The sequence below is a fragment of the Phacochoerus africanus genome, chromosome 3 (assembly GCF_016906955.1).
Source record: "Phacochoerus africanus isolate WHEZ1 chromosome 3, ROS_Pafr_v1, whole genome shotgun sequence".
In the NCBI taxonomy this organism is placed as follows: domain Eukaryota; kingdom Metazoa; phylum Chordata; class Mammalia; order Artiodactyla; family Suidae; genus Phacochoerus; species Phacochoerus africanus.
Window position 1 is genome coordinate 197,142,241 of NC_062546.1, and position 16,990 is coordinate 197,159,230.

Consider the following 16,990-nt stretch of genomic DNA (forward strand, 5'->3'; position numbering starts at 1 on the left):
GGATTGGGCCTCCAGACACCCTACCCTGAGGACTTTCCCATCACACTTGGACATAATCCTCTGGATGGGTGAGAAATGGGCAACAGGACCCTTCACTCAGTAACTGAGCCTTAGCTAACACAAAGACAGCCAAAGAGCTGGGGCTGCCTTCATTTCTCTACTCCCAGTGTTCTCGCAAGGACCCCCAGGGGCCCTCACGGAGGGTCTGCAGGAATGAAGGAGGAAGGAAAAAGGATGATAAAGAATGAAGGAGGTGTGGATGGATGCAAGACGCGGAACCAAGGCAAACCGTTAGGTACCTGGCCCTGAAGTGTCCTCCCAGGGCCCAGGACAGATCACAGATGAGAAGAGAAAGTGGGAGCAGGGAGCCATGGGAGCAGGTACAGTGGGGGCGTCACCATTTCCAAAGAGGAGGGTATGAGGTAGGTGGAGGGATGGGGAACTTGTCTAGAAGATGCGTTTTCCTGGCAAACACAACTGTGTTCTGGGGATGCTGGTCTTGGAGAGGCAGCTGAAAGGGATAAGGCTGCGAAGGGGGCACAGTCCATTCCTGATTGGATGGTTGGATGGATGGATGGATGGATGGACGGAGTGAGTGAGTGAGTGAGTGAGCGAGCGAGCGAGGCAGCGAGCGAGCAGTAGACGGAACCTCAGACTTCCCCAGGGCGGAGCCCCGCGCCGGGCAGGGGTCACTGCGAGGCCCGCGGACGGGAAGGGGGCGCAGGCGCGGCGGGTGCCAAGGCCCTCCCTTGGGGGCGGGGGCGGGGAGGGCTGGGGGTGGGGTTAGAGAAAAGGACGCGGACGGGATCCAAACTTCCGGTGCCTGCGGAGCCGGGAGCGGCGGTGCTACAGATCCAGGCTGCACCGTTGGTGGCTGCACGGGCAGAGGCGGCAGGGCGGACGCACGGCCGGGCGCAGCCATGGTGAAGATCAGCTTCCAGCCGGCGGTGGCCGGCATCAAGGGCGACAAGGCCGACAAGGCTTCGGCCTCGGCCTCCGCCCCGGCGCCCGCCCCGGCCGCTGAGATCCTGCTGACGCCGGCTCGGGTGAGAGGGGCCCCGGGGTCTCAGGCGGGGGGCAGGGGACCGAAGCGCGTCTTGCCGATTCTGGCGACTGCCTGAGGCGCGTCGGTACCCCGGCGCCGGGGTGGGAGTCCGGAATGGGTCATCCATCCTAAAGTGGGGAGGGGGCTTGGGTCCTGTTCTTAAGTGGCAGCCGAAAGCGTCATTGGGGGGGGGGGGGGGTCCGAGTCGCTAGTCCCAGGTGGGGAAGTGCTCGGGGTCTCTGCCAAAAGTGGAGGGGGCCCCAGGTGCCTGGCCTCAAATAGGGGGAGGGGGCTGGTCCCAAGAAGTTGGAGAAATGTTGGTGGGGGTGTAGGAATCTGGTTCCAATCAAGGAGAGGCCGAGAGTCGAGTCCCCAGGTGGGGGATGGGAGGAGGGTTGGACATTGTTTCCCCAAAGTAGGGCGGTGGGTTGTGATTGGTGGGGAATGGGGGGGGGGCGCGTCTGCTGCCTACGAAGGAGGAGGGACTCTTGATTTCGTCCCTCCGGGGGACTGGTGGGGGCGAAGGATGTGCTGCCAGTCTCACCTGAATTTGGTGGATCAGAAAGTGATGAAACATGAAATGGAAATAAACCAGAACCGGCCTGGCCGATCGTCTGGGATTCGAGATTCTTAGACTGGGCGCTCCGACCCCATCCCAGCCCCTGCCGGCCTCCTTGCTCTCTTCTTCCTTCCTCCCTCGGCTGTCTCTCGCTCGGGGCTACCCCTTTCACCCCGTTGGGAGGCTCCTCTGCAGGCAGCCCCGGTGCCTTCCCCGCATCCCGGCCGCGCTTTGTGGGGGCGGGCCTCGGTGCACCCCGCCCCCTCCATCGTCCTCCCCCTCCTCCCCTTTCCCTCCGGCCTGGGGGAGAGGAGGCATTTCCGCCGTGGAAAACTGTCTGAGCTGCGTGGAGTCTGACCGGGGGAGGGCCCGAAGGGGGCAGGACGCGTGGCGGCAAGGAGGGGAGGGCGAGCTGGTCCAGCCAGCCTTTAGAGTGCCCCGGCAAAGGTGTGTACGTCGCCCCTGGAGGTCTTGGGGCCCAGCTCCCGTCCCCTGCACTCCCGGGCTGGCTTTTGAGGAGTCTTCCTCAGCGTCAATGCCCCTCCCGAAGTTGATGGCTCAGACTAAAGCTTGCGGGGAGGGGGCGGGGCGCGGCGGCTGCAGGACGTCCGGCCCTGGAAGAGGGGACACAGGAGAGGGTCCTCGGACGTGGGTGTCCCAGCCAGAGCAAAGATCCCTGAATGCAGAATTCTAGGAAGAGCCTGGGCAAGTTCCCCTGCCCTGGTGCGGTCACTGCTGCATCAGGGACCACCTGGCCTGGGTTGGGGGGGTTGCCATGCAGCTCCATCTTCTTCTGAAGCCCAGATGGGGAGGGGATACTCCATATTTGAAGGCCTGGTCTGCAGCTTTAAAAGTTTGCCAGGGGCTCTTTAAGACTCCTTCCTCCCTCCACGAAGGGCCCTGGAGGGCACAGGGCTGGGGGCCCAGGGCCGCACTCTTACCCCTTTCTTCTCCCAGCTGCTTCTCCCCGGGCCAGGTGCCCAGCTAAGGCCTGGAAAACTGGACCCTGCGTCTTGAGAGCTCTAGGATTTGGGCAGGAGGGAGGACCAGCCTGACATTGGAAGAAAGCAATTCAAACTCCATCAGAAGGTCTGCCGAATTTCGCAGGAGTGGCACATTCTCCAGCAGCAGCCTGCTGATGGTGTCGGGTGGGATGGCAGATGCCAGCATCGCCTTGGCAGTAACTGACCTCCAGCTTCTGGCTCCAAAACTGAGCGTCCTCTCTTTCCCCCTCACCCAGCATGAAATGGAAATATCAACATCTTCCTGGTGCTGTTGGCAGTGGCCTGGAGCCTGCTGAGCACGCCTCCTCCCCCAAACCCGGTTCGCTGGGAGGAATCCCCTCACTCCCTTAACTGACAAGGGGGAGTGATGGGGCCCAAGAGGAGAATTGAAATCCCAGCACCTTTAGCACAGATCTGCTTAGTCGTCAACTTTCGCAGGAACCTGGCCCCCAGGTGATCAGAGGAGGCTTTTGGGTATATCCTGTAGGCTCTGCCAATCGCCTGCTAGAAATGGAGCCTTGGGAAGGGAGTTCACATTTGTGAGCCTCTTGTGGCCTCACCTGGCCGGTGGGCACATTTCCCGCGTGTGCTGGTGGAGCAAGCCGTCTACACCAGCCGCTTGCCTCCTGCAGGGGCCCCAGCATTCACAGTAGTCCAGACAGCAAGGGGCGGGTAGGGGTGGGGGGGATGCAGACTAGGATGGGAGGCCCTGGGAGCTGCTTCATCCAGAGGAGGCATCTGGGTTTGTCCCGAGCTGATGGGCACGTGAGAGGAAAGCTTATTAGGTCTCTTCTGGAGTTCCCGCTGTGGTGCAAGGGGATCAGCGGTGTCTTGGGAGCACTGGGACACAGGTTGGATCCCCGGCCCAGAACAGAGTATTAAGGATCCATCCTTGCCACGGTTGTGGCTTAGGTTGCAACTGCAGCTCACATCTGACCCATGGTCCCCCAGGAATGCCATATGCCTGCCGCAAGGAAGCCAAAAAAAAAAAAAAAAAGGCTCCTCTGTGGCTGGGGGTGATCCTAGAATCTGAACTGGATTTAGAAATAAGATTTAAAGCCCTGGAAGGACCACTAGATGAACAGGTGAGCTTGCAAATGCCCTTCAGCAGTGAGCCAGCCGCTAACCATCCTAATAAAATGTCGACCTGTGTGCAGGCCCGGGGCAGGGGGGCAGGGCAAGGCAAGGCGGTGGCAGCACCCTCACAGCGGGCCTCCCCCTGCTTCTGAGTGAAAACTGAAACAAGGACCATTTTGTCCCCAGACCTGCTGCTGGAAGGAAGTGCCGCGGTGGGCTGGGAGGGGGTGGGGGTGGGGGCCCAGCTGGGCCTCCAGCTGCCCACCCTCCGCACGCGGTGGTGCCCGCCTCTGAGATGATAAGAAGCCTGCGCTGATGGGCAGCTGGCAAGGAGCCAGCCTGGAAAGTGGGCTGGACGGGAAGCACCCCCTCTTCGCACCCACTGGCCCGGCCTGCGCCCCGCAGCCCCGTTCCCCTCTCCCCACCTCTGCCTGTGTCTTTGCTCACACACGCTCACGCGCGCGTGCACACACACATGCACTCTCATACACAGCCAGCTGTGGACATGTACAGACTCAACCCATCCGGCTGGGGGCCTGCAAGAGGAGAGGAGCATGGTCAATGCGAGTTATCTTCTCTGCGCTGTAATTTTCTCCTTGGCTTTTGCCTTTGATGAATGGCCCCTGTGTCACCCCCTCCCCCAGCCCACATACCTGGGGATCAGATTTCACTTTCGGAGAGTCCTGGCCTTGGGCCCTTGGCTGGAGGGAGCTGGGTCTCCTGGAGTGGTTGGGGGAGGATCCCCTGCCAGCTGGGAGCGTGGATCGGGCCAGGCTCCGGTCCCAGTGCCCACTACCCGCCGGCAGCCCTGCGGGCAGGGCCACGAGGATCTGAGTGAAGGGCAGTCCCACCCTGGGTCTGCCTGCCTGGGGGGCTTTGGGCTTGGGCCACTGTAAGCAGCTGTCTGGGGTCCCATTTGGACTGTCAGGAGGAACAGAAGAGGGACCTGCCGGGTGTTCTCAGGCCCACGCCCTTCTTCCTCGCCCCACCTGCACCTGCGGGCACCCGTGGGTCACAGGCAAACAGATGTCCCTGAGGCCCAATTCATGGCACTCTGTTGGCATGGACATCTGAGCACAGCTCTGCATGGGGGGCACACAGAGGGCATTGGCCCAGTCCCCCCACCCTTGCTAGGCTTCTGCTATACACACACACACACACACACACACACACACACATACACACTCTCTCTCTCTCTCTCTCTCTCTCTCCCTCCCTCTCTCACTGGTGTCCTTGCCTCTGTGGTCCACAGCCTGGGAGAGATGCCGAGGAGGGGGAATGGTGCTGGGAGCTGAGGGGAGCGCCCCCGCAGCCGTCAGCCTGGGCCTGCTGCGAGTGCCTTTCTGGCTCCCCAGCCAGCATCCTCCGAGCAGCCAGCACCTATAGTTTAATCGGCTGGCAGTTCATTTGGACATTGGTACTGAAGGCAGGTAACTGGGGCACTCTCTCCAGGAGCCGAGGGGTCTTCTGCATTAAGGCTTCAGGTGGCTGGGTTCCCCTTGACTCTTTTGGCCCTGACTTTGCCAAAACACGGAGTGAGCACGGTTGCAGGGGCTCCGTGAAACAGGCAGGCCGAGGCCCGGGCCCCTCTAGGCGTCCCCGACAGTGGCCCACGTGCCCCACGAGAGAGCACAGCGAGGTCTCTTGCTCTGGAAGCCCAGTTGCCCTGGAAACAGTAGTTTCTTACCTTCCAAATGGAAGCACCCCCCCCCCAGACACCTGGCTGTGAGTAGCTGTTCCACGTGGGGGGGCGGCATTCTCCTGGGGCTCCAGCACCCCCTCGGCTGTCATCCTGGGTGAGCTGCGCAGCCAGGGATCCCAAGGGTGAGGCCCCAGGTTCCTGCCCAGGCTTCCTGCCTGCTCCCCAGAAGCTTCAGCTTCCTCCCCAGAGCTGCAGCGAGGGCCTGAAAGCCAGAACCCTGAAGGTGCGGGCCTGTGTTCAGGGGCTTCCCTCCCAGATGAGGCTTTATGACTCAGGGCCTTGGTCTCAGGACACCGTGGTTTCCAGTAGCCTTGGGGCCTGCTTTCCCTTCCACTCTTGCTGCTCGGCTGTGATGCTTCTGGGGGTTTGGCTGCCACCTGCCCCGCCAGAGGGGTGTCAGGGTGGAGACCAGGGCATGAGCCCTGGGGGTGCGGTTCGAGGCTGGCGAGGAAGCCATGTGCTGCTGTCTAGGAAAAGTAGGCGGTCCCCAGCCTCCAAAGGGTTGTTCACAGAGATGCGTGAGGACATCTGCTGGCATCCAGGGGTCCTGGCTATAGATGGTCCATCTGCCACATCGGCCTCACCTCACTTCCAGCTGGGGCTGGGCCTCCCTCCCCTGCCCTCAGGACCTCCTCTCTCCCCCACCTCGGTGCCCTGCTGGCCCCTCCCCCAAGCGTTAGGAAACCCCTGGCCCAGCTCTTAGCCCAAAGGCTGCTGTAAAACCCTTAGGCCTCACCTTATCCGTGAACTTCAACTGGGCAGGCGTTGGGCTCTAGTTTTATAGCGCATTGACTTTTTTGCTTTTTGGGTTTTTTTTTTTTTTTTTAAGGCAATTTTTACAAGCTTGCTTTTGCTTCTCTGACTTTTCCTGAGCACATTCAAGAGCAAAGCAAAGCCACAGTGCAGCCTCAACAGCTGGCCACCTGCGATGGCCCTACAAATGAAAGCCTTAGCTGATAAAGATTTGCTATTTTTATCTAACTCTTTATCCTTTGCAAAGGGCTTTCAGGATCTCTGTCTCCTTTAATCCCGCAAAACCCGGTCAGGAAGAGTCTGTTCCCATTTTCCTGGAGGATGAGCGGTGGGTCGGGGGGCTGGGCTGCTCTGCAGGCACAGATGCAGCCCCTTCGGGGGGCCTCTGGGTCTCTGCAGCACTACTGTCTCACTGAAGAGAAGAGTCACGCTCTCAGGGCAGGGTTCACAGCAGGTGCGGCACCTGGCCTTTCTTCTGGGTCACCCACCCATCTTTCCTTAGGACCCACTCACCATGGCTGGAGCACTGGGTGGCTTGTTCCTGTGAGATGCTGGCAGAGCTCAGCCATCAGGTCACCCTGCCCTGGGCTGCTCCTGGGAGCCCATTGGAAAGTCAGAGCCCTTGCACCCTGCCCCTACCCACTCCTCCTGGCAGCTGTCCCTGGGGGCCTTGTGGGCAGAGGCCACCTGTGCTAGTCATCTTGGTTCGTGCCCCCAGGGAGCCCCAAGGTGCTGAGGAGATGCCTGCAAGGTGGGTGGTCTCACCAGCTTGCTTCTCAGGTTTGGCTCACGGGACCTTGCAGCAGGGCCAGGATCGGGAGAGGCCTGGGGCAGGCAGAGGCCTGGGGCAGGCAGATGGCCCAGCCCGAGGGGGTGGGGGCCCAGGATGTGCTGGGGTACCTCTCCATCCTGTGTTTCCACCCCATGATGCTGGAGGCTATGGGCCTGGTGGTAGGTGTGAGGGGGAAGTGTCCCTCGGGCATCTTCTGCCCTTTTCCTGGAGGAAAGGGGTGGTGAGAGCCCCAAGTGGGGAGGCATCATCCTCTCTGATGGCATATCCCTCTGCTCCCTGAGACCCAGGCCCCCCACCTCATGTACCCTAAGCCCGGGGGGCCCTGAGGGGCACAGCAGGCTCTGCACCCCTCCCCTAGTAGGCTGGGTATCCTGTGCTGCACTGAGAATAAGGGCCTGTCCTGGGTAACTTGGACCTGAACTGTGTCACCAGCTCCAGGGTGAAAGGGAGAGTGGATACAGGCACAAAGAGAGCTAAGCAGACAGTTGATGGCGGAGCTAGAGGGAGAAGGTCCAGGCTCAGGGCTCAAGCGCCCCCCCCCCCCATCTCAGCTCCTTGGGGTTGGGGGTGGGATGGAGGCATGGGGGGGGCTGGGGGGGGCTGGGACTGGCCTCTAACCTCGCCTGGCTGCATCCATACACCATGGAGGAGATACTGAATGGTGGACTCTGGAGGCAGAGCCAGGCCTGGGACCTTTGTGACATCTCCAGGGTGAATGAGGCCTGGGTGGCAGGGAGTTTGGGCATAAAGACAAGAGATGGCCAAGGTCACGGAGCTCTTGGTCCAGTGCTCTGGGGCCAGCAGGGTGACTGAGTTTTACACACACACCTCCATCCACTGGCCGAAGCGCGTGTGGGCTGGAGTGGAATCAGGTCGGCTCGCTTCTTCTTGGCTGCCTGGCGGCTACTGTCCCAAACCTGAACCTGGCTCCTCAGCAAGTTTTTTCCAGGAACCTCCTGCCCTGGCCTCCCTGCCAGCAGCCACAGCCACAGTTCCTTCCTGGCAGAGGCGCCCTGGCTTCTGGAAGCTTCCAGACGTCACCCTCCAAGTTCTGCTCCAGATGGCCTGCTTGACACCAGTGCCTATGTGATGGCCTCTGCCCTGCGTGGCCAGAGGGGATGAGCACCCATGCCAGGCCCCGAGGGCCTCCCGAAGTGCTGTCCCCATCAGTCAGCAGCCGCTCCTGCTGTCCCCATCCCAGCCCTCCTGGGCACTCGAGCCTTGTGGTGGATCTTGTCACTTCCTATCTCAAAAGCCATCCTTGGTCCCCACTGCCTAGAGCAGTGGCTCCCAGCCTGCCCAGGGCACCCCAGTTCCTATAGGTTCCTAGGTCTGGTGCAGTCACCAAGGCCATGTCTGGGCTTCCCCCTTTGCTGTTTTGCAAGAATCTGCTGTGTCACAACTGGCATGAAGAAGGGGACTAATGGCATGGGTAATTCAAAATTCCCCTGCTTAGTCCCCCTTGGTCATTTTAGGAGGCTCCAAGGTGCGGCTCAGTTTCTCTTTCGATGGAAAGAGGTGGGGGCGGGGGGGGGGGGGGGACACGCTGGCGATGCTTTCTGTTCCTTCCAGATGATGCCCTGTGAGTCCTGAGCAGCGTCTTCCTCTCGCTTTGCCCCAGGGCTCCCTCCCAGCCAGCAAACTGATGTCTCAGGAAAGGGGTGGGGGGCTGGGGGGTCCCAGGGCCGCGGGACCACCCCTGGCTGACCCCGCGCTGCTGTCCACAGGAGGAGCGGCCCCCCCACCACCGCTACAAGAAGGGGAGCTCTGTGGGCGGCGTGTGCTACCTGTCGATGGGCATGGTCGTGCTGCTTATGGGCCTCGTGTTCGCCTCCGTCTACATCTACAGATACTTCTTCCTCGCTCAGGTGAGCCGGCGCCCGAGGGAGACGTGTGCGCCTGCGCGGTGGGGGTGGGCGCTGGTGAGAGCGGTTGAGAGCGAGGTGCTTGGGGTGGTGAGGACAGGGCAGCCAGAAGCCCTGGACGTGCCCCCCAGGTGGGAGGAGCGCCCGGGCATGCCGAGAGGACCCGCATCCTCCTCCCCCCTGGCATTGGTCCAGGGGACAGGCCTGGGGCCCTGTCCTCTGGCTCCCACGGTCACTGCAGGAGTGTTCGTACCTAGTTCTTGGGACACAACGGAGCCCGACAGGGAGCTCTCCCAGGAGTACAGTCAGCGATGGGGGAATCGGCGCTGGAATCTGGGCTGTGAGGCTCGCAGCCCCTTACGGCAGTGTCACCCCACCCCTGCCCCGGCATTAGCACCGTAACCTCGGGTGATCCTTTCAGAGCCAGGCTCCTGTGCCCATTGGGGCGCGCTTTAAGGAATTCCATTCTGTGCTTCGGCGACACTGGGGCTCCAAACCCTGAATGTGGAGGGTGGATTATAGACCGAGTCACGTCCGCCTCCTGTTAAGGGTGACCTCAGCCTGCCATCACACCCTAGTTATCTGCTCACGCAGCCAATCAGGACACGGAGCTGGGCGGTGGAGAACTGATTGTGGGCACAGCAACCTTGTGATCAGCCCAGAACTGGGCAGGGAGGCAGAGCTGAAGGAACTGAAGGTAGTTAACGTAAAGGTCACTCGAGAGGATAACCATAAACACAGCAAATGGGGACATCTCAGTGACAAAAGGCTGGGAATTGCCAGTCATCTATGACCCAGCGGACTTCTTCCCACCCTCAACCGCTGGGCTTTAACTTTGTGGTCAGGAGTTCCCGTCCTGACTCCGCAGAAACGAATCTCACTAACATCCATGAGGACGCAGGTTCGATCCCTGGCCTCGCTCAGTGGGTTAAGGACCTGGCGTTGCTGTGAGCTGTGGTGTAGGTGGCAGGCATGGCACAGATCTGACATTGTTGTGGCTATGGTGTAGGCTGGCAGCTACAGCTCTAATTCAACCCCTAGCCTGGGAACTTCCATATGCCCGGGGTGCGGTCCTAAAAAGCAAAACAAACAAACAACAACAACAAAAAACTTTGTTGTCGCCCAGGATTTCTGCAGTGCAAATTACTGAAGCATTTGTAGGCCATGTGACTTTACCCTTGAAACCTCAGCTCCCACACACCCACTCACTTCCCCTTTTGTTCAGCATCCTCCCTTCCCCCTCCCCCAGGTGGCTCTCCCCCCTCCCTTGTCCCTGGTTCTCACTTTCCCTCTCTGGGGCCCTGCCCTGGACCTCCCCTCCCATCCCAGCCCCCACTCATGCTCCCCTGGGGTTCCTCACCCCACTCAGCTTCCCAGGGGCACCTCTGCGCAGCCTCAGGGGTCTGCCCCCAGGACAGTGTGATTCATGTGATGATTCATCACGGGCTGGGCTGGCCCGGATGGGGAGGAGCGGGTCACCTCCTCTCCGTTTGTCACGTGGCCTCGGTCAGGCCAGGCTGCCTCCCTTCTTTTTTGATGGAGTGATTAGACTGGCCGCTCAGATAAGGGACCCGGCGTTTGTCAGGGTTTCTCACGAGGCCCGGGTCCAGGGAAGGTGGCGGGCCTTGTAAGAGGCTGGACATACAGCTTGCCTGGTGGTGCCACCCGAATCTGATAACAGGGCTGCCTTTCAGCTCTTGCCCCCTCCCAGCCCCTCCCTTGGTGCCGCTACCGCAGGGGGCAGGGACGGCGGGCGAGCACCCCCTGGTGGCAGCGGAGGGTGGCACCCCACTGGGCCCAGCCAGTCCCCTCCAGAGTCCCTGCGTTGGCTCCTGAGGACACCCCTGCTCACCTCAGACTCTTTCTCACGGGTCTGTACCCCTATTGGTCCACCCCCTTGCACAGTCATAGACTCATGGATTCGGAAGTCATAGGGGCCTGAGGGGGCCACCTCGCTTAACGGATGGGGAAACTGAGGCCCAGAGAGGTCTTCCTCCCAGGAACAGGCTCACTCTCCCTGACGCTGCATGTGTCTGTTTCTTCATCTGTGAAATGGGTCTCACAGCCCCACCCTCGCTGCTTCCCCGGGCCTTGGGCGTCTGGTGCCTTTGGCCGGTGGGCCCTGCGTGACCAGGCTGTCTCTCTCTCTCCCCCACCCCTGGCTCAGCTGGCCCGCGACAACTTCTTCCACTGCGGCGTCCTCTACGAGGACTCCCTGTCCTCCCAGGCCCGTACGCGCATGGAGCTGGAGGAGGACGTGAAGATCTACCTGGAGGAGAACTACGAGCGCATCAACGTGCCCGTGCCCCAGTTTGGCGGCGGCGACCCTGCCGACATCATCCACGACTTCCAGCGGGTGAGGCGGGGGCGGCGAGGGGGCGTCCCGGGGAGGAACCGGGGTGAAAGCAGGATGCCCGCGTCCCTTGTCCAGACTCGGAACACATACCGTGGACCGTAAACCAGGTGGCGGAGGTCGGTTTAGGTCCACCAGGGATGTGGAGACACCGGTGTCATCCTGTAGGCAAAGCGCTTATCACTGAATGTGAACGAGCCACGGCTGATTTTCTCCTCCACCTCCTGACGGCTGCAGACGCTGGCTGTCATGGGCGAGGCCAGTGTTCGTTTTTACCGAGCTATTTCCGTGTTGACATCTTACAGGGATGCAGCACACGGGGGCTGAGGGTCTGTCCGCAGGGGTGGCTGGACCTCGAAGCTCTAACGAAATGCGCAGTTGGGATGTTATCATGTTTCTCCAACGTGGGCTGTGTCATCCTCCAACCTGGGCTGTGTGATCCTCGCGGAAGAATCCTTGTGACAACCGAAGCATTTAACCACTAGTAGTTTCATTTAGCTAGTGGAACCTTCTAGAAACTTAGGAGAGGAGGCGGGGAAGGGAAGCCCCCGCCCGGGAGTTCAGGAATCGCCTGCAGAGGCTGACGGCTGCCCCCTCTTCCTGCTCAGGGTCTCACCGCCTATCACGACATCTCCTTGGACAAGTGCTATGTCATCGAGCTTAACACCACCATCGTGCTGCCCCCTCGCAACTTCTGGGAGCTCCTTATGAACGTGAAGGTGAGCGGGGTCCCAGCAGCACCTTGTCCCTGCCCTGCGCCCCTCCGGCATGCGGCCAGCCCAGGGCAAGGAGAAGGGCAGGAATGGGGGGGGGGGGTCATGGGCACGGCTGCACCTGGCCCAGCAACCCAGGTTGGTCCCCCTCTCCATCTCCCTTCTGCCTCATTCAGAGTCAACACCTTCTCTCTTAACCCCCAGCTTCTGCCTCCTTCACTTGGGAAGAACCCTGAGACCAGCTTCCTGAGCGTTTATGGCCATGCCCTGTGTCGCCCCCGTGTCAGCAGGGCAGGGAGGAGATGGGGGCCCCCCCTTCCCTCTAGGGTGGGGACCAGACTTGCACACACCGGTGACTCCCAGCGGGGCAGGTGCCGGAGGTGCCTAAGGATGTCAGAAGGGCCAGCTCTGCAGCCTCTGGATTTGGGGGCTGGTTATTGGATGGGTGTTTGAGGATGATTCCGAGGAGAGCAGGCAGTGGGCACGTGGGGACCCCGGGAGGAGCCCCTGGAGCTGACCGAGTGCTGTGGCCGCGTGCTTTGCAGAGGGGGACCTACCTCCCGCAGACCTACATCATCCAGGAGGAGATGGTGGTCACGGAGCACGTCAGCGACAAGGAGGCCCTGGGCTCCTTCATCTACCACCTGTGCAACGGGAAGGACACCTACCGGCTGCGGCGCCGGGCCACCCGGAGGCGTGAGTGGCCAGCTCCACCCACTTCGGCCCCTGCCCTGAGCTCCACACCCTGGCCATCTGGCCGGGCCCGGCTCCGTAGCTGCTGGAGCCCAGCTGCCAGAAGCCAGAGAGCCCTCTCCCTCCAGCCCCACATTGTGAGGCCCCCCCAGTCGCCACTGCCCAGGCCTGCCCTGCCCCCCATGGACTGGGCATTTCTGAACACCTAGAGAATTCGGTTTCACCATCTCTCTTTCTCTCAGCTGACCTGCACCTCAGCTCATGGCAACGCCAGATCCTTAACTCCCTGAGCAAGGCCAGGGATCGAACCCACATCCTCATGGATGCTAGTCAGATTCGGAACTCGCTGAGAATTCCCATAACAGCTAATGTTAGTTGAGCACTGACCGCGTGCCAGGCCCTGCTTTGCGCTCTGTCCTTTCCTCCTAAGAGAGCTTAAGTCATCGTCAATCAAGGTCACCATTATTCTTGCTGCTCCTTGTAAAGACGACCACACAGGCATAGAGAGGTTAAGAAGCACCCCTGAGGTCACACAGCAGGAAGGTGGCAGGGCTGGGAGGACTGACTCCAGCTCTTGAGGTCTCGCCCCTTTTCTGCGCAGCAGAAAGGATCTGGGGGTCCTTTCCTGGGCGCCTCCTGCCTGGGTCCTGAAGCCCTGCCAAGGCCCTCAGGCTGCTGGCCTTTGTGGCCCCAACCCATTCTGGGCCCGGGCACAGGCCTCACTGGGATTTCTCTGTTCTCTCGCAGGGATCAACAAACGAGGGGCCAAGAACTGCAACGCCATCCGCCACTTCGAGAACACCTTCGTGGTGGAGACGCTCATCTGCGGGGTGGTGTGAAGCCCCGCCCCTCGCCCCAGGCCCCGCCCCCGCCCTCTTTCTTTCGCTCTTCCGGCCACGGGCTGGCCCTCCTTCCCCGCGCTTAGCTTGTACTTTGGAAGCCTTTCTGTAGATGTGATGTGTCTCCCCGTGTCTCCCCAGCCCTGCCCGTTTCCCTGTACCAGAGCTGTGACCTCTCAGGGCCTCCGCCCCTGCTGACCTTCCCGATCTGGGGGATGGAGGGGGCGCCCCAAGATGGTTTCTGTCACCACCATCTTGAGGTCAGGTCCATGCGGGCCTGGCCCACCGCTGCACCAGCAGCCCGAAGGGAAGGACTGGTCGGAAGGGCCAGGCAGGTTGGGGTTCCGGCAAGGGATCAGGTGGGGAGCTGGGTGTGGAGTGGGGGCGGGGGGGGTTCCGAATGTCTGCACAGCTGGGAAAGCCCCCCAAAGGTTTTGCCTTGCACGCTTCCTCCCCCCCCGCCCCGCCCCCGTCCCAGTTCCCGGACCTGAGCTGAGGATGGAGGGGCCGTGCCGAGGGACAGACCCACCCAGAGCACATGGGAAGGTGACTGTCCTGGCGTGGGGGGGGGGGGGTCTCCCCAGGACTCCTGTCAGTGCCTTCAGCCCACCAGCGGAAGCCTGGAGCTTGGGGAGTGGGATGAGTCCGTCAAGCACAATTGTTCTCCGGGTGGAACCAAAGAAAGGAGGAGCCAGGGACCCCATTCCTGGCCCCCCAGGAGCACAAGCAGGGTCCCCGCGGCCACAGCCACAGACCCGGGCAGGGGGCGGGGTCGCTTTTCACCCCGCCCGCCGGGCAGCCCTGCTGGACGGAGCTGGGATGCGCTGCGAGTCCTGCTGAGTGGGTGGGGCTCGCTGCTGCCTTTTCCGGCTTAGGGCTGTTTTGGAAGGTACCTGGGGGAAGGGAAGGGAGGGCCACCTGGTACGTACACCCCCTGCCTCCTCTTTGTTTCAAATTCCATCCCCCTGTGCTTTGGGGGAACGCAGCGTTTTTTTCCTTTTCCTTCTCACTTTTGCATGTTTTTACTGACCATTCGATATGCTAACCGTTCTGAGCCCTGAAGAGAGGGCTTCGACGCCTCCAGTCAGACTTAGGTGCTCTCTGGAGATGAAACTCTTAATGAAATGCTTTGTATATTTTCTCAATTAGATCTCTTTTCAGGAGTGTCTGTAGAACAATAAAAATCTTTGACTTCTGACTTGGGAATGGTGGGCTGGTGCGCTGGCTGGGGGCCGGGGGGGTGGGTGCCCTGCCACCCCCTAGGCTGGGCAGGTATCCCTGGGGCAGAGGGACAGGTGGGTGCGCTGGGAGTGGCAGGCAGGAGAGCTCACATGCCTTGGAGTTCGGCCCCTAAAGAGGTGGCCAGGGCCACAGTTCAGCCAAGGCACATAGGTGTCTCAGTGCTCATGCCACTTCTCGAGCCAGGTAGATTCACGTTTTACAAGCGAAGGAGGAGGAAAGGGCCCACAGCTTATGCAGGGCGCCCAAGGTCAGGCTGCTTTTAAATGCCTATAAACCACCCCTTCAGTTCGCCCCTACCCGGAAGATGACATCATGGCTGTGTCCTTAAGCACAAGGACAGTGCCGTGTTCTCCACAATTTCTGGGCCATTTGTAACCATCGTGGTGGATCCGAGCCGAGGTTTGGTATGAGTCACAGGGTCACATTCTGCAGAGAAGGAGCAGGTGGGAGCTGCCCGGAGCCTTGGCTGAGTGGCCCTCAGAGGTGGACCTGGGGACAAGGATGGGTGTCTACACCCTTGGCTCACAGGCTCAGTGATCCTGCAGGGGGACAGAAAAGATTCAAATTAGTGCAGACACAGCTTGTTCCCGGATCCAAAGGCAATCTTGCAGAGATGTTGGCTTTTGTTGCATTTGCCAATCTAAATGCAAGGCAATCACAATTAAAATGTCAATAGGATTGATTTTTTACTGCCATGTTCAGTTCTTTGGGGAAACTAAAACTTGGAGAATAGCCAGGTGAATCCTGAACGGCCTCCATGTAGTAAACATAAAACACTACAGGTAAAGAGCTTGTGTAGCAAAGGTCAAGATCCAGGGAAGGCAGGGAGGATGGCTTAAATACAAGGACATTCCGGTTCGTGGGGGAAGTGTGGGTTCTTAAAAATAGAACAACTGGCTGGCCATTCTGACTAGAAATTAATGGGGGTCCAACTTCCCAGTAGCGAAATTAATTCTGCATGGATCAGAGGTTTGAAGTATGAAATGAAGCCATGAAAGCACTTGAGAAGAGAGGATTTAAAAGATTATCTTGGAGGAGGATAATGTGTTTAAGTATGATACCCACCAATAATAACTTGGCCTATGAAAAAATAGAATTTATATTCAGCAGAACATACCACAAAATCAAAAGTTTTATAAGTGTTAAACTAGGGGAGCTATTTTAGAAACATAGGACTTAAAAGGGCTGTTTTCCTTCATATGCAAAGTTGTTTTTGTTGTTGTTTGCTTTTTAGGGCAGCACCCAAGGCATATGGAGGTTCCCAGGCTAGGGGTCTAATTGGAGCTGCAGCTGCTGCCCTATGGCACGGCCACAGCAACGCCATATCCAAGCCGTGTCTGTGACCTACAACACAGCTCACCGAAATGCCGGATCCTTAGCCCAATGAGCAAGGCCAGGGATCAAACCCACAACCTCATGGTTCCTAGTCAGGTTCGTTTCCACTCTGCCACAGTGGGAACTCCCCCAATGTGCAAAGCTCTTGTAAATGGATATGAAAAAAATAACCCAACCCAGGAGTTTCCGTCATGGCTCAGTGGTAACAAATCCAACTAGTATCCATGAGGACTCAGGTTTCAATCCCTGGCCCTGCTCAGTGGGTTAAGGATCCAACATTGCTGTGAGCTGTGGTGTAGACCACAGATGCGGCTCAGATCTGGTGTTGATGTGGCCTTGGTGTAGGCCAGCAGCTACAGCTCCGATTCGATCCCTCTTCTGGGAACATCCATATGCTGCAGGTGCAGCCCTAAAAAGACAACAACAACAAAAAAAACCAACAGGAAAAAATAAACAAACAAACAAAAACCCAATAGATAAAGTAGCAAAGAATATTAGCAGGCAGTTCACAGAGAAATACAAGTGGATCAGCGCTTAAACACGAAAAGATGTTTAATCACAGCTACTTAGAAAATATAAATCAAAACTAGAGAGATACAATTTGCATCATTTAGGAGTTTTTCATAGTTTATATTGTGAAGCATATACTATGTACAGAACACTGCATATAAATCATGAACCTGCAAATAATGAAGCATAATGACGAATGTATATCTGGAAACCCAACAATCACCTTATGAAACAGAAAATTGTCAGTACCACTGAATTCTTTGCCTGTACCTCTTCCCTTGCTAATTCCTAACCAACCAACCCAGAACTTTTTTTTTTTTTTTGGTCTTTTCAGGGCCGCACCCTCAGCACATGGAGGTTCCCAGGCTAGGGGTCCAATCGGAGCTGTTGCCACTGGCCTACACAGCCACAGCAACACCAGATCCGAGCCGTGTCTGCAACCTACACCACAGCTCACGGCAACGCCGGATCCTTAACACACTGAGCAAGGCCAGGGATCGAACCTGC

The 16,990-nt window shown here is 59.1% G+C and overlaps 1 protein-coding gene across 1 annotated transcript; it reads left to right on the plus strand.

Moving 5' to 3' along the window:
• The first annotated feature begins 714 nt into the window (after positions 1 to 714).
• On the plus strand, positions 715 to 14,594 carry ITM2C (integral membrane protein 2C). Its single transcript, XM_047773742.1, has 6 exons — positions 715 to 1,046; positions 8,661 to 8,801; positions 10,966 to 11,154; positions 11,760 to 11,870; positions 12,410 to 12,560; positions 13,305 to 14,594. The coding sequence occupies exons 1-6, from the start codon at positions 921 to 923 to the stop codon at positions 13,394 to 13,396; spliced, it is 810 nt and encodes a 269-aa protein (XP_047629698.1). The 5' UTR covers positions 715 to 920; the 3' UTR covers positions 13,397 to 14,594.
• Positions 14,595 to 16,990: the final 2,396 nt, after the last annotated feature.